Below are 22,975 nucleotides of genomic sequence, written 5' to 3' on the forward strand. Positions count from 1 at the left end.
GACTAACCAACTTTATTGTAGCTTATTGTAAGTTGGTTAGTCTTAAAAGTGCTACTGGACTTTTTACGATTTTGCAACTTCAGACTAACACGGCTAACTCCTCTGGATCTATGAATCGTTGTTGTTAGTATTCAGTGAAAGCTGAAGGTCGTCTGCTTCTGATGGCCAGATTGTTTGCATGCACAAAACCATTTCCATGTCACAAATCTCCCTCCATTGCCTCTTCTTACAGGAACACTGTTACTACCATGGTCATGTCCGAGGGCACGCGGATTCCTGGCTGGTGCTGAGCACGTGCTCCGGAATCAGGTAAGAAGGGCAATTTGGAGTCTGAGCATTCAGATATTCCAGTAACCTGTGGAATTGAATAATTTGTCAGCGCGTGAACTTGACCTTGTTATCGACTGATACGTACAATATCCATCAGTTACCTGGAGATAGTACTTTGTATATAGCACCTGATAGCACTTACGTGTACCACCTTATTGGTTTTGACTGTTGTTCATTATTTATTTATTTATTTGATTATATCAGACTTTATTCTTTATATATAGATTGCTCCTTTGACTGTGTTTGCACCCTACTCTTGTGTTTTCACCTTCAAATTTCATATATTTGAGTGGGTTCCTCTTTTGTTTTTGCCAATGAAACTGATGAGCAATAGTTCAAAACAAATGAAATAAAGTCTTTCTTTGCAGCATGCACAATTAACTTGTGGAACTCATTGCCACAGGATAGAATACTGGCCGGTAACTGAGATCTGTTTAAAAGGAGAGAAGACAAATTCTTGGAGGGCAGGCCTCTCAACAGCTGTCAGCCGTATTGGCTAAATGGAACCTCCCTGTTCAGAAGCAATGTATAGGGGAACTTCATGCCCTTCTTCTTTGCTTCCCGGAGTCATCTGTTAGGAACTAAATGCTGGATTAGATGGATTTTTGAGCTGGTCCAGTGGGGTCCTTCGAATGCTCTTATTGTTCCTCTTACAACCACACCGTCTCTCTGGTTATGGCTGTTTTGCAGCAGGGACTGGAGGCGGGGATTGGAAGAGGGACGGCAGAGAAAGAGCTGCCCCGGGGATACTTGGCAGCCTCCATGGACTGCTTCTCCCTCCCATTCCACAGGCCCGGCCCCCTGGCCTGCCTTTGGAAAACTGGAAATAACCCTGGCAGGCATCGTCTGTGTGAGCGGCATCTTTAGGAACGCCGGCAAAATGAGGTCATCTCCCGGCTATGCACAAAACGGATACTTGACTCAAGACCTTAACGGACACTCGGATGAGTCTCTCCGTCAGTCATCTGCACAGCAGCCTCCCATCCTTGAAGAGGACAGGAATCTTGCCTGAGGCCACAACAGAATGAGGCCTAATTTAAATTGGATGCTGGCTGAGTAAAAAGCACTTTCCCCTGGGACTTTGCGCGCTCCTTTACACTGGCTTGCCACTCGGCAAAAGAGCCACCTTTTACTGCATTGCATCTTCTCCAGCATCCTCTTTTCTTAAAAGCGGGCAGCCAAATGCCCCCGAAAGTGCGTAAGCAGGCACGCAGAATCGGAACTCTCCCCTTAGCCCCCAGCAACTGATATTCGAAGGCATATTGCCTCTGAACATGGAGGCTCCATATTCAACTATTATAGAGAATCATCATTGATGGATAGGCTTATCTTCCGTAAATCTCCTGAACCCCTTTTTAAAGCCCTCTGTGGTGGATGCCCTTGCTACATTTTGGTTTATTTATTTATTTATTTATTTAATTACATTTTTAGACCGCCCTCCCCGTCAGACGGGCTCAGGGCGGTTTGAAAACAAATTAAAAACAGTAAAAACATTATAAAAACAATAAAACATCGTACATTTACTTTATTTCTACTCTGCCTTTCTCCCCTGTGGGGTCACAAGGCAGCTATGTCCTTCTCCTCTCCTCTGTTTTTAACCTCACAACAACCCTGCGAGGTCAGTTAGGCTGAGTGTGTGCGACTGGCCCAAGGTCACCCAGAAAGCTTCCACAGCAGAGAAAGGATTCGAACCTGGGTCTCCTGGAACCTAGTCTGACACTCTAACCACTACACCATGCTCTGCAAATTAATTTGTGCAATGTGTGAAGAAGTACCTTCTTTTGTCTGTTCTGAATCGACTGCCCATCCGCTCCGTGTAACATGCATGCCTTTTCTTCTCCCCGCCCCCTTCAAAGGTGTGTATTGTATTTGGGTGAGGAACGACATGTCTAACGGGTGTGTGTTTCAATTTATGAAAGAGGACATGTCATTTTTTCCTCCTATCTGCCCTACTGGTTTGGCTTGGTGCAAGAAAATACTGTAGACTCAATGGGGGGGGCTGCCCCCCTGACACTGAGAGTCAAGCTACAAGAGACGAATTACACGAGGAGGAGCACGTGAAGGGAGTCGCAATGTTAGCTGGGAAGCTGAGTTTTAAAAGAGATCAGAAGGCTTTGTCAATTTCCCCCCTCTACAGAGCCAGCAAAGATCACTCCACAGAGGGTTTGTTAATTTCCTCTTTGCCTCCTAAAGGCTCTGTCAGTTTCACCTCCCCTTCTAGGAGGCAAAGAGGAAATAAAGAAACTCTCTGAGGAGCAATCTTTGCTGGCTCTGTAGAGAGACAAAATTGACAGAGCCTTGCAATCTGTCTTTTAAAACACAGCTTCCTGCCTAAGATTGTGACTCCCTTCATGTGCTCGTCCTTGTGTAATTCGTCTCTTGTAGCTTAGCTCTTAGAAGAGACCGAGGAAAAAGGGAAGAGTGTGAAACCAACAAGTGAAAGCAGCTAGTCAGTTGTGGCTTCACCGATATTTTGCCAGAGGAAGTCCTGCTCCAGAAATCTTGAGATATTGCCTAAACATCTCCCACAATATCTATCCATGAGGGCTAGGAACTTGGTGTTTCTGAATTACACAACCCTTTCCAAATACCCAGTTTTCCAGTTATGGAGGACAAAGAAGAGGAAACGTGACTGGCCACAGTGCCAGGGCAGGGTTAGGAACATTGTCTCTTGGTTAGCAATCACAAACCATTTGAAGCAAGCAAAATGGTACCTGGTAACTGGGAGAAAGGGTGGGCCAAATTAAACCGAAGCGGAGAGGAGGTCCGGTAAAGCTGTATTCACTATAATGGCTTTCGTAGCTGTGCAGACTTTGTGGAGGATTTCTTACCAGCAGCATCCAGACCTAGATCTTAGTGCTCTCCTGGAACTGTGGGGTGGGGCAGATCAGTCACAAATTTTGGCCATGCTTCCACCTCTCCCCCCATCTGAAGAGAGGGGTGAGCTCAGACCCGCCACAAAAGAAGTGCGGCACTCGCAGACATTCCTTTCTCTGTGTGTCACGATGGAAAGCCATGTGGTTAAAAAGTTAAGGACACTCAGTTGGAATTCAGCCCTTTCTGTATTTGTATTGTTTTTATTCTGCCCTTTCCCCAAGGAACTGGCGGATACGGCTCTCTCCTACCCTGGCCGTTGTATCTTTAAAACAGCCCTGAGTCTTTTTTCAGCCCCTTCGCACTGTAGGGTTGTTCCAGAAATATAAGGATTATCAGTGGTGCTTTGAATTGGCTGCTTTGGTTGCTAGCTCAAGCCCCGTTTACCTGTTCATTAGCGGATTGATTCCCCCCAGGGATAATGCTTCCCTCCCTAAGAAAGAGCCTTCTTCACCTCTTCTAGGAAAACGGACCATTGGGATCCATCCAGTTGTAATTGTTTTTACAACAGGAATCATAATTCCACCGGGCCTTTGGTTGAGAGCCGGTGTCTTGTCCCCTCTTGTTTAACTACTGAACACCATCCTGCCCTGTGTGATATACCACAGCCGGAATCTATAGCTTTTTATAATTTGTTATAGTGTCCTATGAAATTGGCAACAGTGCCTGAAGTTGGAAATTGGATTATTATAATTTGCGATTTGCCTTTTATGGTTTCATGTTTCTAAATTTGTATTTATTGTTATTTATTGATGTTGTTATCTGCTCCAAGCCCATTCATGGGGAAATAGTAAAGAGTCCAGTAGCACCTTTAAGACGAACCAACTTTATTGTAGCATAAGCTTTTGAGAGCCACAGCTCTCTTCATCCATGCATCTGTAGCATAAGCTTTGAAGAACCACAGCTCTCTTCGTCAGATGCATCTGTAGCATAAGTTTTCAAGAACCACAGCTGTCTTCGTCAGATGCATCTGTAGCATAAGCTTTCACGAACCACAGCTCTCTTCGTCAGATGCATCTGTAGCATAAGCTTTCACGAACCACAGCTCTCTTTGTCAGATGCATCTGTAGGATAAGCTTTCGAGAACCACAGCTCTCTTTGTCAGATGCATCTGACGATGCATCTGATGAAGAGAGCTGTGGTTCTCGAAAGCTTATGCTGCAATAAAGTTGGTTAGTCTTAAAGGTGCTACTGGACTCTTTACTGGTTTGCAACTACAGACTAACACAGCTAACTCCTCTGGATTCATGGGAAGGCGGGCTATAAATCTAATAAAATAAAATAAAAAAATAAATCACTTACTTGTCTTTTTGCAGCGGCCTGATCACGCTCAGCCAGAATGACAGCTATTACCTAAAACCTCCGGGGGACTCAGGATCCGAGCATCACGTCATCTACCGAGCAGAACATTTGCCTTCTGAAGGCGGCGTCTGCGGGCACGGCGAGCTGCTCCCAAGCAACATAGCAGAACTTGCACGAGTCTTGAAACCGGCAGCACCCCAGCGGGTAAACCTCCCCGGGGTGATTCCAAGAAATGGCCAGGACCGCTTAGCAATCTGGATCAGCTCGTGGCAAAGCATTCCTCAGCCAGGCTGCCTCTCTCAGATCAATCCAGCCACAGGGAGCCGTTGCTGAAAGGGGGATTTGCGGTAGGAGTGGGGAGTAAGTAGAGAGTAAGCCTGTGTGGAATGGAGGGAGCCAGAAGGTCTGTAAGAAGAAACAGGCGAACAGGCAATGAATCTGCCTTATAGCGAGCCAGGCCAGGTTCACACATGCAGGAGAATGAGGTAGCAGAGCTTGGAGGTGATAAATGGAGCTGCACGCTTTCATACTGCAGGGAGCAGATTCCAGCTTTGAATGTTAATTTGCTTTAAAAGCTCCGTACAAACGAAAAGTTAGCTGCATGGCAGCGGGCAAAAGGGTCTGCCTCTTTGCTTTCTTAGTTTTCCATTTGCAGGGGTCTTTCTTAACATTCTAAACATCTCCCCACCGCCATCAACAGTGGCACAATTCATTCTGCCACCTCCGTTTCCGGCTTGCACGATCCAAGCCTTAAACTCTTCATTCATGAACCTTGATGTTGCCCTCTCAGGCTTTGAGCAGCTCTCCAGGGTCTCAGGGCTTTCCCAAACCTGGTAGCTGACATCCTTGAACCACGATTGAACCACTTCTGTATTCATATGGCACATCCTCCTAGGTCGTGCCCAAGGTCTGTGGGCCTGGGCTTGTGAAAGATCCTCTGCTGTAGCTCAGAGTATCTGATGAAGGGAGCTCTGATTCCCAAAAGCTCACATCTTGGAAATCTAGTTGGTCTTTAACGTGCTACTTGACCCAAATCTTGCTAAAGTGCTAGTACTCTCAACTGGCCACAGAGGAGGCGGTACACCACCATGTTTAGCGATGATGCAAGAGGCTATGATTGGCAACCTCCAGGCGGGGCCTCAAGATCTCTTGGAATTATAGAGTCTCTCTACATGAGACGCTGCGATGTGTGTTCATCAAGTATAGGGAGACGCACTGTTAGCTGGGAAGCATAGTTTAAAAAGAAGAGCCAGTGGAGATCGCTTTTCAAGTTTGTTAATTTCATCTTCACCTCCCTGAGGACTCTGTCAATTTCACCTCTCCAGTCTAAAACTGAGTGGGAGTGCAACCAGAGGACAGTGAGGAATGGAAATGGGCTGGAGCTGCCTTCCAGAGCCAGGCTTGGACCTGGAGAGGTTGTAATGGGCTGAAGTTTCCCTTCTGGCATTTCATAGCCCCTTCACACAGTTCCAGTGTATAGCAAAGCCTTTGCCCCGCCACCAGCTCTGTCTTTTTAAACTACCTTTCCCGGATAACATTGCATCTCCCCACACGTGTTCTTCACGTGTCAGACGTCTCATGTAGAGAGACTGGTAGCTGATCTCCAGACAACAGAGATCAATTTTCCTGGAGGAAATGGCTTCTTTGGAGGGTGGGCTCTGTGGCTTTATACCCTGCTGAGGCCCCTCCCCTCTCCAAACTCCGCCCCCCCAGGCTCTGCTCCCCCATCTCCAGCAATGTCTCAATCTCGGGTTGGCCACCCTCACCCCGTATGCCCTTTCTGGTGACGCTTTGCCCTTCGTCTTGCAGAAAAGGAGAGACGCCTGGAGGACCATGAAGTACATGGAGCTTTTCATTGTTGCCGACTTCGCCCTGGTAAGGATCTCACTCCTTTTGAAGCCTCCATGAAATCTCGTGGGAGCCCCCAAGTCCAGCTGCCCAATCGGGTCGCCAGATGGGGCCTGGATTAATGCCAGACCTCAGGGAGAGGAAGTGGGGGGACTTATTTTTTTACCTGTAAAATGCACACGTGCAATGTGCATGCATTCCCAGGTCAGCGTGATGATGTCACTGCAGGAAGTGATGTCATCACACCGACTCCTCCCACACTTCTGGGTGCCACTCCTGGGTGGTGCCATGCAGCTGCAGGAGGTGGCCCAGGTGCCTGGGCTGGCCGGCCACTTCTCTGGGCCGGCAGCGGCACCACACATCCAAGGGAAAGGAAAGGGAAAGGGGAGGGGCTGGGTGTCCGGTTTTGGGGGAATTTTTCCCTGGATAGTCCCCCAAAATACCAGACTGTCCGAGTGAAAACTGGACACCTGGCAACCCTACTGCCCAATGCCTCTTGGCTATTTGCAGCTCCTCCGTTGTACTGAGAGGGGCCCACCAAGCCCAGTTGGCTTTCTGAGGTCTTGGGAAGAAGTCACCCCCCCACCCCCACCCCAGCCTGTTTCCTGGACATTCTTTAACTAGAAATGCTGGCGTGAAATCTTGGGTTTTTATAACAACTCCAAAGCAGTTTCTTTAGAGGGAGCTCTGAGCTGAGTTCAGATGCCTGCTGGCATCCTGTGTGTGTGTGTGTGTGTGAGATTGTATAAGAATCTGGGTCAGAGTAAAGGCCTATCTAGGCCACCAACCGTGACCAGCTGGATGGTTCTAGGAAACCCACCAGAAACATCACATGGGGCAAAGTTCTTTTTCTGGGTTCTAAAAACTTGAATTCAATGGCATACTGTCTCGGAATATGTAAGTTCCATTTAGCTGTCGTGCTAAATAGCCCTGACTGACCTCTCCCCTCCAGGACTTTACCCAATCCCTGTCTGAAGCCTTCGGCCATCGCCACATCTTGTGGCGGCGAATTCCTGCATGAAGCTTTAGTCTTTCCTCATTTCCCTTCTACAGTTTGAGCCAGTTTGGTGTAGTGGATTCCAATCTGGAGAGCCGGGATTGATTTCCCACTCCTCCACTTGAAGCCAGCTGGGTGACCTTGGTCTAGTCACAGCTCTCTGGAGCTCTCTCAGCCCCACCCACCTCACAGGGTGTTTGTTGTGGAAGCAGTTGTAGGGATAGTAATAACATGCTTTGTAAACCGCTCTGAGTGGGCATTAAGTTGTCCTGAAGGGTGGTATATAAATCAGTCAAGAGGCTTGAAGTCGTATTCCTAGTATGGAAGATCTGACAGATGTGTTCTGTGATTTAGTTTGTTGGCCCAAAACAAAGGCATGTCCTTTGATGAGTGCCTTCACGGACTGCATCATGGTATTTGTAGTTCTGCAGAGAACAGCCAGCAATCAATGGGGTTGTGTTTAAGAAATACCACTAATTGTCTTTCTTTTCTCATCTTCTTTTCTCTTCTGTTTCTCTCTCTTTCTTTCCCAGTTTCTGTCTCAAAAGCAAAACTTGGGGCGCACCAAACAACGGATCCTGGAGATCGCTAATTATGTGGATAAGGTAATAAGCAAGTGGCTGTGGTTCAGCAAGGCCAGAAATTGTTGCATGGTTATTTGTGTAATAAATTGAACTCCTTAGGGCATCGGTTCTTCTTGCTCCTCTTTATGTTGAGGCAGGAGGATGAGGTGGGAACAAAGCAGCAGATATCACCACTTCAGACTGTGGCAGCTTCCAGTTTTGAATGCTCCTGCTTATGAAAACCACACAGCTAAAAGAGTAGCAGTACGGGGACAATGGTTCTACTTCCCTTTCTTGGCTTGTGTTGTGGGTAGAGATGGGAATAAACTAGGAAAATGGTGGTTCATTGAGGTTCGTGGTTCATCGTGTTTCACAAACCATGAACTATGAACTGGCATAAAATTGCCCAGTTCACAAACAGGTTCATTTGGTTTGTGAGTACGTCACTTCCAGGGCAGCAGAAGGTCTGCAGAAAGCCCATCCCCCCTGTTGCCTAGGAAACCGATCAGTGCCAGGCTGTCTGCAGTGACGAACCGAACAATGAACCAAACGAACCGGTCTAAAAATCGTTGCGGTTCGTAGCGATTCATCAGAAATGCCCTCCCGATGAACTGCTGGTTCGCATTATAATATTGGCTGTTTTATTTTCAGTCCCTTTCCTAACAATCCCTCCCCCTCAGTATAGAGTTTGCCATTTTCACTAACGTGGCAGACTGAATTGACACTTTCATTGAGCTACAATCCCAAGGTCTCTTTCCCTGTCCATCTCAGCAAATTCAAGAAGTTGGGATTTTTTGTTCCAATGTGCACGAGCTTCCACTTAACTACATTAAACTTCATTTGCCACCTTGTTGCCCCTTTGCCTAATTTGTGGAGATCCCCTTCACAGCCGGCCTTGGTTTTCACCATCCCAAATAGTTTTGTCTCATCTGCTGCTAACCCCCAGGAGAGTAGATCATTTATACGTATATTAAATAGCACTGATCCAGTATCAATACTTGTGGGAATCCACTGCTTACTTCCCTCCATTGCAAGAACTGGCCATTTGGTTGTTGTGGGTTTTCCGGTCTGTATTGCCGTGGTCTTGGCATTGTAGTTCCTGACGTTTCGCCAAGACCACGGCAATACAGCCCGGAAAACCCACAACAACCATCGTTCTCCGGCCGCGAAAGCCTTCGACAATACAACTGGCCATTTATTGCCACTTTTTGCTTCCTGTTATGTAACCAATTTTTAATCTATAAGAGGACTTGTCCACTCATCCCTGACTATTAAGCTTACCCAGGTTGCTTTGGCGAGCAACCTTGTTGCCATTATCTAGCTGCTTGTTCACTTTCTCCAAAAACTCCAAAAGATTGGTGAGGCAGGACTTCCCATTGTGGATTTTCCCTCTGTAGAATTTGTTCGTTTATGTGCTTAATAATTCTATTTTTTTAAAAATTATAGTCTCTACAAATTTGACAGATATTAAACTAACTGTCCTGTAATTTCCTGCTTCCCCTCTGGACACTTTTTAAAAAATTGATATAACATTTGCTACTCTCCAGTCTTCTGGTACAGTGGCTGATTTAAGTGATCATTACATATTTGAGTTAGTAGATCAGCCGTCTCACATTTGAATTCCCTAAGAACTCTTGGGCGTATGCCATCAAGACCTGGAGACTTACTGGTTTTTAATTTCACTAGCAGGCCTAGAATTTCATCTCTCCCCACTTCAGTTTGACTCAGTTATTCAGTCTCCCTTCTTGAAAATTGTGGCTGCGGCGTTGGTACATGACCCACACTTTCCACAATGAACACAGATGCGAGGAATTCATTTAGCTTCTCTGTTATTTTTCTTTAGCAGTCCTTTTAGTCCTTGGTCATTCAAAGGTCCAACTGCTTCTCTGGCTGGATTCCTGCTCTGAATAGATTTAACCAGGGCTTTTTTTCTGGGAAAAGAGGTAGTGGAGCTCAGTGGGTTGCCAGCACAGGGGGCAACTCTTGGTGGGAGGTGGTGCCCCTGGTACCACATGTGCGTGCGCAAAGTGCACGCATGCTCCCAGGGCCAATTACATCACTTTGGGTCAGCTGGAACAAGGGGGGAGTTTTTAAAAGTTTCAATCGCCCTTGGTGAAAATGGTCACATGGCTGGTGGCCCCGCCCCCTGATCTCCAGACAGAGGGGAGTTTAGATGATGCAGAGGGCAATCTCAACTCCCCTCTGTCTGGAGATCAGGGGGCGGGGCCACCGGCCATGTGACCATTTTCAAGAGGTGCCGGAACTCCATTCCACTGCGTTCCAGCTGAAAAAAAGCACTGGATTTAACAAAGTATTTATTGTCTCAATGCTTTTAGCAATCTGCTCCTAAAATTCTCTTTTCGAATGCCTAATCATTTCCACTTTTTTTGGCCAAACCCTGTGCGCCTTCATGTTCATTTTATTGGGACAGACCTTCCACTTTTTGAAAGAAGCCCTGTTGTGGTTTCCTTGATGTGAGTTGTTAATGATGCAGGCATTCTTTTCGACTTGCCCAACCTGTGGAACGCATTCTACCTGGGACTCAAGGGGTGTGGTTTAAGTAGCTTCCAAGCATCCCCTGCGGATTTGACTCCTGCGTTTCCCTTTCAGCTTCCTTTGAACTAATCCCTTCATTTATGCCAAGTTCCTTCTGAAGTCAAATGTTACTGTTTTGGACTTTGGAGGTATCTTTCCATCAACAAAAATGCTGAATTTAATGGCACTGTGGTCACTGTTCCCAACTGGTGGAACACCTTTGTCTCTCACCAGGTCTTGAACTCCGCTCAGAACCGAGTCCAAGATCATTCACTGCCCCTCTAGTTGGCTGTGTGACCAACTGTTCCAGTGCACAGTCATTTGTGATGTCTAGGAATCTCATTTCTAGAGCATGACTCGAGCACATGTTTACACAGTCGACATGATGATAGGTGAAGTCACCCAGTATCGCAACAGTACCTGCTTTAGTCACCTCCTTTATTCCCATCTCCATTTCGAGATCAGCCTGAAGGGGCTGATGGTTGATAGTACATCCCGTTATTAAGTAACCCTTACGGCCCAGTATTTCCACCCATGTTGCTTCCTTTGAGGAGTGCATTTCTCTAATGTTTTGAAAGTTATTTGATTCCATGCCCTTTTTGATATCCAATGGAACACCTCCTCCCTGGCCTGCCTGTAGAGCTTATGCCCAGGGATGACCATGTCCCACTGATTTCCCCCATTTCAACATGTTTGTATGACACTCGCTGTATCTAAATTGTCATTTAGCACCAAGCGCTCCACCTTCCCCATCTTGGCTCGGAGGCTTTGGACATCGACATCGAGACACACGTAATAACGCAAGAGGCAAATAGTACATGCTGGTTCCCCCCAAACTCCAGCAGTCTTCCCAAACAAATGAAGAATAGTATGAAAAAGAATACGATGTCTTGGGGTGACCTTGTCCCCGTAAAATAGTAAAGAGTCCAGTAGCACCTTTAAGACTAACCAACTTTATTGTAGCATAAGCTTTCGAGAGCCACAGCTCTCTTCATCAGATGCACTGTGAACTGTGGCTCTCGAAAGCTGATGCTACAATAAAGCTGGTTAGTATTAAAGTTGCTACTGGACTCTTCACTATTTTGTTGCTACAGACTAACGCGGCGAACTCCTCTGGATCTTGTCCCCGTAAGGTTTTCTTTTAAGCCTCCTCCTTTTTCGCTTCTTCTCTTCCCTTCTCCAGTTCTACAGGTCTTTGAACATCAAAGTGGCCCTGATTGGTCTCGAGGTGTGGACGGAGCGGGACCAGTGCAAAGTGACCAGTGATGCTAACGCCACCCTCTGGTCCTTCCTGCAGTGGAAGAAGACGCTGAAGTCTCGGAAGAAACATGACAACGCCCAGTTGCTGACGTGAGTCTTCCGGCCTGGCAGCGCCATTCTGATGCCTCACACCCTAATTAGTTGCACTCTGTGGTTGCTGACCCCATTTATTTTCCTACCACCTCTCAGTTTTCCAGTTTTAGAAATGCAGAAAACAGAGCACTTGATTTAATGTTCCCCCAGTGTGGCCCTCTTAGGCACACCTTCGCTCTCTCATGAAGATTCTCTCGTGTGATTTCACAGCTGAGTAGCCAACTGTGAGTGGAAATACATGTTGCAAATTACCTGGGGGTGCTCAAGTGCAGAATTTTTTGTGCGGTCCTCAATTCATGTGCAGGCTATTCTTGCTTGGTGCACGTGAATGCAGCTTTCACAGGAACTCCCTTTGTGTGATTGCATCTGCAAGCGAGTCCTTCCTTGCCAGAACCAGTACTGTAGGCTCCTTAGACTTGCCAGTTTGCCTTTCTTTAAGGTGTGAGAACGTGTCAAGATCTGCATTTCAGTGAATGGTTGTGGAGGTGGGGGAAACTGGGATACTTTTAGCAGTTCAAGAGGAACTGATATCAAACACGTGAATGTTTTCACGCGGAACAAATTGAAGTGTGACTGTGCAAGCGAGTGCATAGGAAGTTTGGGGGCGGGGTCATGAAATGAGGTTCACTTGAGCATCCCTAGGTACTTAGTAACACGTATTTCCACTCTAAGAGCGACAAAGGACAACTCGGGAGGTGGGGCTGATCGAAACTAGCCTTGTACCTATTTCTGTTGCAACTGTACAAGACTGAAAGACAATTATGGAATGGAGGGCCTAGGGCTGGAGAAAAAGGCAGGGGAGCACAGAGTGAAGGCAGGGGAGCACAGAGTCCTCCAATTCTGCTTGCTTAATCATTTGAGGAAAATAGTTGTCATGTTGGGTGGGTCTGTGGCTCACTGGCAGAGCATCTGTTTTGCACGCGGAAGATCCCAAGTTCAATTCCCAGCATCTCTAGTTAAAAATATCAGGGAGGGGGTGAAAGAAAAGACCTATGCCTGAGACCTCAGAGAGCTGCTGTCCATCAAAGTCAGCAATGCTGAGTTAGCTGAATCATTGGTCTGGCCCAGTAGCCCTGTTCACACGTTACAGCGAACGCACGTTATTTGATGCATGTATGTGTGTACATCTGTTTTAAGGAGGAGCCAACATGCATTCACTTCACAAGTGAAACTGGAAACCAGTGCCTGGGAAAATGTGCAGTTTCAATCACACGTTTAGTTGTACGTGCATTAAAAGTAACATGAGAATTAGTCAGTGCATGTATCAAGAAAAATCAAGTGTACACAGTTCATGGATTGTACGTGCATCTGCTTGTGAACCAGGCTAGTATAGGGCAGCTTTGTGTGTTCAACATCTAGTGGCAGTGAGTTCCCAAAGTAGAGTTCTGTGTAGCATTCTTCAGTTTGCTTGGTTCTGATAACCCAACAGGTTGAAATTAAATTGGCTAAACGTTAGGAAGAACTTCCTGACAAAGCGGTCCCTCAGTGGAACAGGATTCCTCGGGAGGGGGTGGGCTCTCCTTCTTTGGAGGTTTTTAAGCAGAGGCTAGATGGCCATCTGACAGCAATGCTGATTCTGTGAACCTGGGCAGGTCACGAGAGGGAGGGCAGGAAGGGTTATATCAGTGCTTAGTTCTCGTTGTCCCTTCTTACATGCCCAGGGTAATGCCAATTGCCACTTTGGGGTCAGGAAGCAGTTTTCCCCAGGCAAGTTTGGCTGGGAATCCTGACAGTGTTTTGCCATCTTCTGGGCATGGAGCTGGGGGTCACTGGGTGTGTGTGTGGGGGGAAGGGGAGGTAGTTGTGAATTTCCTGTATTGTGCAGGGGGTTGGACTAGATGAACCTGGAGGTCCCTTCCAACCCTATGATTCTAAGAATGATGTTTTGTCTCTACACCACCAGGGTGCTTAACAACTATTTCCCTCTCTTGGATCTCTCTTTCTGTCCCTGCAGAGGTGTGACCTTCAAAGGGACCACGATTGGCATGGCTCCGCTGGAGGGGATGTGCAGCGCGGAGAACTCTGGTGGTGTGAGCATGGTAAGGAGAGGCTCCCTGTATCCTGCTCCGGCTGATTGGAACATTTGACTATTCAACCCTGCAACACAACCCCTGTTCTAACCTTTTTTTCTGGCGTGGAATAAAGCTTTGGTTTTGCCTGGGAATCCAAAGGGAAACCTCTTGCATCCCAGAGACTGACATTTGGTTGGCTACAAAGCAGGGATCGATTTCTTTCTTCGTTTTAAACAATCCCAGGAGGGATTGGGAGGGGCACAGCGCTGTCCTCTCGTCTCAGCCTGATGAGTTGCCTTTCTCCCCCGGAAATTCCAGGACCATTCGGATCTGCCTGTGGGTGCTGCAGCCACCATGGCCCATGAAATTGGCCACAATTTTGGGATGAGCCACGACGCCGAGGGCTGCTGCGTGGAGGCCACGGCGTCCGAGGGAGGCTGCGTCATGGCTGCCGCAACAGGGTAAGTCGAAGTGTCTGACAGTGACCCAAAGTTATCTTGCTGGCATTTGATTTTGAAGGGTTGGGGTGGGTAGAATAATAGAAAAGAGTCCAGTAGCACCTTTAAGACGAACCAACTTTACTGTAGCATAAGCTTTTGGGAACCACAGCTCTCTTCGTCAAATTCTCGAATCTGTGGTTCTCGAAAGCTTATGCTACAATAAATTTGGTTATTCTTAAAGGTGCTACTGGACTCTTCTCTATTTTGCTGTGACAGACTAACACGGCTACCTCCTCTGGATCTATGATCATGGTAGAATGGCTGTGTACTGTCTGCCTCCAGCCTCAAGATGAATCTTCCATAAAAGCCATTGCTGATCAGAGATTTGCACATAACAACAACAACAGTGTGCTTATGTACTGCTCTTCTAGACAGTTTAGTGCTCCACTCAGAGCAGTGAACAAGGTCAATGTTTTATGGCAAGACGAGTGGCTGACTTAAAGCCACCTGCTGAGCTCATGGCAGTCATGGGAGTTGAACCAGCAGAGTGCTGATTCGCAGCCCAACCACTACAACAATAATAGCAACAACAACAACTATACTTATATACCCTCCTTCTGGACAGATTAGTGCCCCGCTCAGAGCGGTGAACAAAGTCAGTGTTATTATTATCCCTACAATAGAGCTGGGGCTGAGAGGAATGGCTCGCTGAAGGCCTCCCGCAGAGCTCATGGCAGGAGTGGGATTCGAACCAGCAGAGTGCTGGCCCACAGCCCAATCACTTAACCACTATGCTAGCATGGCTTTCAGGCTATCTCCACAGTTGTTCACAGACTCTGATTTATACAGCATCAGTTCATGCATGTGCGCACACACACGCATGGAGCAGAGTGGAGAAAAATGTGTTTATGTGCCTTCGGAGTTACCAAGCAAATTTTGACAGGAGTAGTTTGGATTGTTTTGGATTATTGGATTGGATTATTGGGCGGGGAGTAGGGGAGGTTGGAACAGATAATGTGGGGCCGTCATGGCCTGTGTGCTTGCTGCTGCACCTCCCAAAATACCTCATTGTCCTGCACTATTGTGTAAAAACACCCCAAACTAACAAGCCAAAACTTGTGTACTTAAAAAAAAAATCAAGATCCTGCACTAAATTATACAGTCTGTGCCAATCGTGAAAAGGAAGGACATGTTCATATATTTGCTAATTTGGCTGAATGTTTTCAGTCTTGTTCATCATGGAACGGTGAGAAAAAAGCTAAACTTGGCCCTGATTCTTTGATCGCTGGAGCTCTGACTCCGCTCCAGTTCTGGAGTCTGAGATTTCTCCCATTTGCACTTCCAGGCAACCTTAATGGTGAGAATCTTGATGGTCTTTTTTTTCCAAAGTGGAAGCTAAAATTCTTGATGATGTACCTGCAGAGTTCATACTGCTAAGGGCCAATACAAATGCGAGAAAGTTCACAGATCTCTGCCTGTCTGTAGAAAGTAAACTGCATCTTTTCTGTCGTTCAATTGTTTCATCTGTTTGATTGCTTGTCAGTCGTATCAGCTGCTGCCTGTGTTCCACCCAGAGCGAAAGTGAAGCCAAATAAATAGCCAAGCAGTGGCGGGTGCCATCTTGGAAACTTGTTTTTATTGTTAAAACTGCTTTAGATTTTTTATAGTGTTTTGAATGTTTTTTTATGGCAATTGTATGAAATCACGTTTCATTGTTTTTAAACGATGTGATCTGCCCCGAGCCCACTCTGCAGGGAGGGCAGAATAGAAGCCCAACAAATAAATAAATAAATAAATAAATAAATAAATAAATAAATAAATAAATAAATAAATAAATAAATAAATAAATAAATAAATAAATAAATAAATAAATAAATAAATAGTCCCCATTTGGGGAAAGAAGATGGGATTTAAGCCCTGAGTTGCTGCTTTCTTGTACTGATAGAAACTGCACTTCCCAATCTGTTGTTAATGTTCTAAAGGGAAAAAAAACATGTCCTTTGCTGTCTTTTTAACCTTTAAAATGCTAACAACAGGGAACCCTTATCCATTGTGAGCTAGTATTGTGTAGTGGTTATGAATGTTGGACTAGAATCTGGGAGATATTACTTCATTTCCAATTTGCCATGAAGCTTGGTGGGAGACCTTCAGCCAATCCCTTCTCTTATCCTAACTACGAGTGTCTCTACAGAAGACATCTTATACAAGGACGCTCAAGTGTTAGCTGGGAAGCATAGTTTAAAAAGACAGATTCAAAGGCTCTGTCAATTTCACCTCTCTACACAGAGCAGGCAGAGATCACTCCTCAGAGGGTTTGTTAATTTCCTCTTTGCCTCCCCTGAGGCTCTGTCAATGACAAACCCTCTGAGGAGCAATCTCTGCCTGCTCTATGAAGAGAGGTGAAATTGGCAGAGCCTTTGGCTCTGTCTTTTTAAACTACTCTTCCTGGCTAATGTTGTGTCTCCCTACACTTGAGCATCTTTGTGTAAGGTGTCTTATGTAGAGAGTCTCTACATCACAGGGCTGTTGTGAAGAGGGAAGGAGAACAATGTATGCTGCCTAAGAACTCTAGAGAAACGGCAGGATAAACTCCACTAGACAGGTGGCTCAAAGGGCACCTGGGCCTGCAGTAAGGAAACAAGCTTTGCTGAATTTTGCTTTAGAGAAGAGCAATGCCAGAGTAGTTCCTTTGTTTTCAGACCAGTTCCGAAAGCAACCAGGTAGTCTTTGGACATCTTCAGGGCTGGGAGATGTATCTTCCCTCCTTACTAAAGCCGTGCTTTCCAGAGCCTGCAACGTAGGACCCTTGGGAAAACACCAGACGCTGTAAATTGAAGCCAGCTTTCCTCATGCCTGCAAGGAAAGCGAGATGGAGACAGCTGTACAGTAGCCCGACAAAGTGCTTAAAAGTAAGGCACAAAGGAAGGAGGCCGGCAGTACGAGGCCGGAACCCAAAGTGGGTGATTCACAGCCTGCCCCTTTGACGGAGGCCGTGCGCCTAGAAATGGTTTGCATCTGTTAGATGCATTTATGGGCCGGCGGGAACAGTGGAGTCTTTCTCCCAGTGAGGAAGTTTGGGGCCAGGAAAGGTTTTGCTTATGTACTGGAGGAGGCCCCCGGCAGCTCCAGGGCAGAGTCTGTGCTGCTGACACCGGTTATGCACAGAACTGCCATTGTTGTGGCAAAAGTCGCATTTTAGAGGGATGGTGCCTATTATTCCATGAAGACCCCTGTCCAGGGAGTAGAAACAAGTTTTGTAGAGAATTACACCAATTTTTCCTGCAAGTTCTGACAATTTGCATGATTCATTCTGCACCTCAGCCTTCCTAAACAGAGAATGTTTGGGAGAAGAGTTTCCAGCGTCTGCAGTTAAAAATCCAGAGGAGTCAGCCATGTTCATTGCGAAATAGTAGAGTCCAGTAGCACCTTTAAGACTAACCAACTTTATTGTGGCATAAGCTTTCGAGAACCACAGCTCTCTTCAAGAGAGTTGGTTAGTCTTAAAGGTGCTACTGGATTCTTTACTATTTTGCAGTTAAAAAGGATCTTGGGTGGAAATGCCTCTCCACAGAACCCCAGAGAGTCTCAATGCTGGGCCATTTATTGTATTTCTTTGCTTCGTTCATCTCCCTGGTGGGGGGCCCAAAGCAGCTTACATCATCCCCCTCTTTCCCATTTTATCCTCACAACAACCCTGTGAGGTAGGTGAGGCTGAGAGTGTGTGATTGGCCCAAGGTCACCCAGAAAGCTTCCACGGCAGAGTGGGAATTTGAACCTGGGTCTCCCAGAGCCTAGTCCAGCACTCCAACCACTATACCATGGTGGCAAGAAGCTCAATGGCCTAATTTTATTGTAGCATACTGCTTAAGTGGTTGGGTTGTGAATCAGCACTCTGCTGGTTTGAATCCCACTATTGCCATGAGCTCTGCAGGTGGCCTTGGGTCAGCCACTCCTCTCAGTCCAGCTCCCCAGCTGTGTTATGGTGATAATAATAACCCTGATTTGTTCCCTCTCAGTTGGGCACTAAGTGGTTGGGATGTGAATCAGCACTCTGCTGGTTCGAATCCCACTACTGCCATGAACTCTGCCACTGGCCTTGGGTCAGCCCCTCTTCTCAGCCCCAGCTCTGTTGTGGGGATAATAATGACACTGACTTTGTTCACCGCTCTGAGTGAGCCACTAATCTGTCTAGAAGAGCTGTACATAAGCGTAGTTCTTGCCAGTTAAGATCTGCCTCAAAAGCCCTGCTCTCCATGCCCCTGCTTGTAGAGGTGAGGCAGGCAGTGATCAGAGACAGGGCTTTTTCTGTGGTGGCACCTGGTCCACGGATCACCTTTCCCCTTGAGGCTCACCACAGATGACGTCACATGTTGGTAGTTGTTAAAGCATTACAGCGTCTCTCGCAATGAGGCTTCCTGAGTTAACTCTTCCCCCGTTGTGTGTCTCCTCTCCAGCCACCCCTTTGCGAAAGTGTTCAGCTCCTGCAGCCGGAGGCAGCTGGAAAACTACTTCCAGAAGGGGGGCGGCATGTGCTTGTTCAACATGCCCGACACGAAGGACTTGGTGGTGGGCAAGAAGTGTGGGAATGGATTCCTGGAAGATGGCGAGGAATGCGACTGTGGGGAGGTGGAGGTAAGCTCTTGGGGGAGTTGTTTTTCCTGAACGGGGAAAGCCGAGACTCGAAACTACCTACAATCCCCAGAACAGCTTTTATGAGGGCCCAAACGACCCAAAGTAGCATGCAAGCTTTCAGTTTCTCCAGAACACTTCCTCATGCCAGATGTTGCAAAAATAAAAAACAGATGAGGAGCAAAGAAAAAACAGTAGTTTGAGGGTCATGATTTTAAATTATGATTGCCAGGTCCCTCTACCTTCCCGGCATGGGTGGTGGTGGGGGAACGACCCAGTACTTCTGCTCTAGGATTCAGCGGAAACTCAGTGGTAAAACAATAGAGTTTCTGCTGAATCCTTGAGCAGTTCTGAGATGGGAACTGGAAGATGGAGCATTAAGTGCTAGGATGGCGTGAAGTTTCACAAAGGACGTCCCATCATAGCACATCACCGCTCAACCTTCTCGGACAGACAAAGTGACATCATTGTGCCGGCAGCGAGTATGTACCGTGCTTTGCATGAGGCCAGTTCAGCCCGTTTGGAGCCACAATTGACCCCTGCAAAGTGCTGGAGCATGCCCGCTGTCAGCGCGATGACGCCACTTGAGGAAGTGATGTTAACACACCCTGCCAGAAGTGCATCTGCTTGTGCACTGGCCCTGGAGGTTTTTTGTTTCCGAGGTCCATTCCCTACACCTCCCCCCCACTCCCGCTGGTCAGATGAAAGGTGGAGGGGCAGAGGCTGGAAGCTCCAGCTTCGAGTCACCATCTCAGAACTGCTCAATGGTTCAGCAGAAACTCTATTGTTTTACCATTGAGTTTCTGCTGAATCCTAGAGCAGAAGTACTGGGTTCCCCCTCCCATGCCGGGGGGAATGGGATCCCTATTTTAAAGGCCTTTCCTGATCACCATCTCTGGGCACAATGCTGCCAGGCAAGTAGATATACATGGGTGCTGAGCAACGGGAGCCCATGCGCTGAAAGGAGAAGCTGAGCCATCGTAATGGGTTTCCTCTCTTTCCAGGAGTGCACGAACCCCTGCTGCCATCCTCAGAACTGCACACTGAAAGCAGAAGCAGAGTGCGCCCACGGGGAATGCTGCCGCAGCTGCAAGGTAGGGTGCTCATCTATGACGAGTGGCGCGATCGCTCTAAGGACTGGCAGGGAAGCCAAAGGAGCACAAGCGAGGGAGCTAGGGTTGCCAACCTCCAGGCAGGGCCTGGAGTTCTCCCAGGCTTACAACTGATCTCCAGCCTACAGAGACCGGTTCCCCTGGAGGAAATGGCTGCTTCGGAGGGTGGACCACATGGCATCCCCTCCCTGCCGAGTCTCCTCCCTTCCCCGAACTCTGCCCCACCAGGCCCCACCTCCAAATCTCCAAGAATTTCCCACCCCAGAGTTGGCAGCAGCCCTTTGTCTTGTCAAAGTAGAACACCCCAATAGACACTTGCAAAGTTGGTTGTTGTGGGTTTTCTGGGCTGTATTGCCGTGGTCTTGGCATTGTAGTTCCTGACGTTTCGCCAGCAGCTGTGGCTGGCATCTTCAGGAACCACAGCTGCTGGCAAAACATCAGGAACTACAATGTCAAGACTAGGGATGTGCGTTTCGGCATTCAGAATGCCGAAAGAATGCCGAAACAAAAGTGTTTCGGCTTCTTTCGGGGAATGCCGAAACGTTTCGGGGAATGCCGAAACGTTTCGGGTAGCCGAAAGAAAAAGGCCGAAACGTTTCGGGATTCTTTCGGCTTTCTTTCGGCTTTTCTATGGGAAAATGCCTCCGTCTTCCAGGACGCCTGGAGGAGGCATTTTCCCACCGAATAAGCCCAAAATTGGTGGGGACCTTCCTCTAACCCTTCTCTAACAACCACCCAAGTTTCAGACAGATTGGACTTTGGGGGGCCATGTTATGGCCCCCCAAAGCAGGTCCCCCCATCCTCCCATAAGAAAGCGAAGGAGCAACATATTGTTAGCATGCTGCTGCTGATCTTTCTTCATTATTTCCTATGGGGAAAAAATGAAGAGGCAGGCTTCCTTTGCCAGGGGTGGCATTTTGCATGCAAAATGCCCCCCAGCCCTCAGGGGCCCTTCTCCCACCCCTCCTCCCACCCCCCACCAAGGCTCAGCCTGCTCCCACTTGGGGGGGGGGCATTTCATGGCCTCCCCAAGTAGGTGCTCTAATCTCTACCACTGACAGCTGGGGGAGGCTTGTGTTGCCAGGGGTGGCATTTTGCATGCAAAATGCCCCCCAACCCTCTGGGGCCCTTCTCCCACCCCTCCTCCCACCCCCCACCAAGGCTCAGCCTGCTCCCACTTGGGGGGGGCATTTCATGGCCTCCCCAAGTAGGTGCTCTGCTCTCATCTCTACCACTGACAGCTGGGGGAGGCTTGTGTTGCCAGGGGTGGCATTTTGCATGCAAAATGCCCCCCAGCCCTCTGGGGCCCTTCTCCCACCCTTCCTCCCACCCCCCACCAAGGCTCAGACTGCTCCCACTTGGGGGGGGCATTTCATGGCCTCCCCAAGTAGGTCCTCTCAGCCCCTAAAGTCCACCCCTTACAGCCCCACACAAACCCAATTCCCCCCCAGCTGCCACACACAGACCCAAATCCCCACATTAGCCCCTCACAGACCCAAATCCACCCCCACCTGCCCCACACCCATAACCCCAGGAACAGGCTGGCAAAGGCCAGCCCTCTCCCTTTGTTCCCTATGCTGGGAACTTCTAAACTCTCTTTCCCTGGGCAATTCTGCACAGCCCAGGGGTGCCACAATGGTGGGCACACTTCTGAGTGCCAGCTGGTCCCTGTGAAAGAGCACCTGAACCACAGACACCCTCCCTCAAATTCCCCCACCACCTACAGAGATGGCTGGCCAGCCAGCCCCATTGTTCCCTATGATGGGAACCAACTGCACAACAAAGAATAAAACAAGAACAACACAAAATAAAGTTTTAATTTTTTTTCTCCCTTCCAAAGTACAAGTAGGCAAAGCATTATGACACATTACACCAGCAGTCCCCCACACAGAAAAATAACACAACTCACTTAACATCAGAGAATCACAAAGCACAATTCCTGTCAAAAACACTTTATTTCTTGAACAGCTTTAGGTTACACAGCAGGGGGGAACACCAAAGGGCATGGCAGCACTATCTTACACAAAAATAACACAACTCACTTAACATCAGAGAATCACAAAAACATAATTCCTGGCAAAAACACTTTATTTCTTGAACAGCTTTAGGTTACACAGTAGGAGGGCACAACAGGGCATGATAGCAATGTACTACAAAAAATAATACAACCCACTTCACCGTTTTTGACAGCAATTGTGTTTGTGTGATTCTCTGATGTGAAGTGAGTTGTGTTATTTTTGTGTAGTACACTGCTTTCCTGCTCTGTGGTGCCTTCCTACTGTGTAACCTAAAGCAGTTACAGAAATAAAGTGCTTTTGACAGCAATTTTTTGGGGTGATTCTTTAATGTGAAGTGAGTTGTGTTATTTTTGTGTAAGATAGTGCTGCCATGCCCTTTGGTGTTCCCCCCTGCTGTGTAACCTAAAGCTGTTCAAGAAATAAAGTGTTTTTGACAGGAATCATGCTTTGTGATTCTCTGATGTTAAGTGAGTTTTGTTTTAATTTTTCTGTGTGGGGGACTGCTGGTGTAATGTGTCATAATGCTTTGCCTACTTGTACTTTGGAAGGGAGAATATAATTTTTTTAAAACTTTATTTTGTGTTGTTCTTGTTTTATTCTTTGTTGTGCAGTTGGTTCCCATCATAGGGAACAATGGGGCTGGCTGGCCAGCCATCTCTGTAGGTGGTGGGGGAATTTGAGGGAGGGTGTCTGTGGTTCAGGTGCTCTTTCACAGGGACCAGCTGGCACTCAGAAGTGTGCCCACCATTGTGGCACCCCTGGGCTGTGCAGAATTGCCCAGGGAAAGAGAGTTTAGAAGTTCCCAGCATAGGGAACAAAGGGAGAGGGCTGGCCTTTGCCAGCCTGTTCCTGGGGTTATGGGTGTGGGGCAGGTGGGGGTGGATTTGGGTCTGTGAGGGGCTAATGTGGGGATTTGGGTCTGTGTGTGGCAGCTGGGGGGGAATTGGGTTTGTGTGGGGCTG

General features: G+C 47.6%; 1 protein-coding gene across 1 annotated transcript in view; it reads left to right on the plus strand.

Annotated features, from left to right (window-relative positions):
- ADAM33 (ADAM metallopeptidase domain 33) overlaps positions 1 to 22,975 on the plus strand; it is a 99,093-nt gene that overhangs the window by 51,487 nt on the left and 24,631 nt on the right. The window contains exons 4-12 of the mRNA XM_054990141.1: positions 233 to 309; positions 4,521 to 4,710; positions 6,316 to 6,381; positions 7,885 to 7,956; positions 11,633 to 11,799; positions 13,757 to 13,841; positions 14,133 to 14,275; positions 18,709 to 18,886; positions 19,888 to 19,977. Of these exons, the coding sequence (XP_054846116.1) occupies positions 233 to 309; positions 4,521 to 4,710; positions 6,316 to 6,381; positions 7,885 to 7,956; positions 11,633 to 11,799; positions 13,757 to 13,841; positions 14,133 to 14,275; positions 18,709 to 18,886; positions 19,888 to 19,977 (1,068 nt within the window). The remainder of the gene's footprint in view (positions 1 to 232; positions 310 to 4,520; positions 4,711 to 6,315; positions 6,382 to 7,884; positions 7,957 to 11,632; positions 11,800 to 13,756; positions 13,842 to 14,132; positions 14,276 to 18,708; positions 18,887 to 19,887; positions 19,978 to 22,975) is intronic.

Source organism: Eublepharis macularius, chromosome 10, assembly GCF_028583425.1.
Source record: "Eublepharis macularius isolate TG4126 chromosome 10, MPM_Emac_v1.0, whole genome shotgun sequence".
Classification (NCBI taxonomy): domain Eukaryota; kingdom Metazoa; phylum Chordata; class Lepidosauria; order Squamata; family Eublepharidae; genus Eublepharis; species Eublepharis macularius.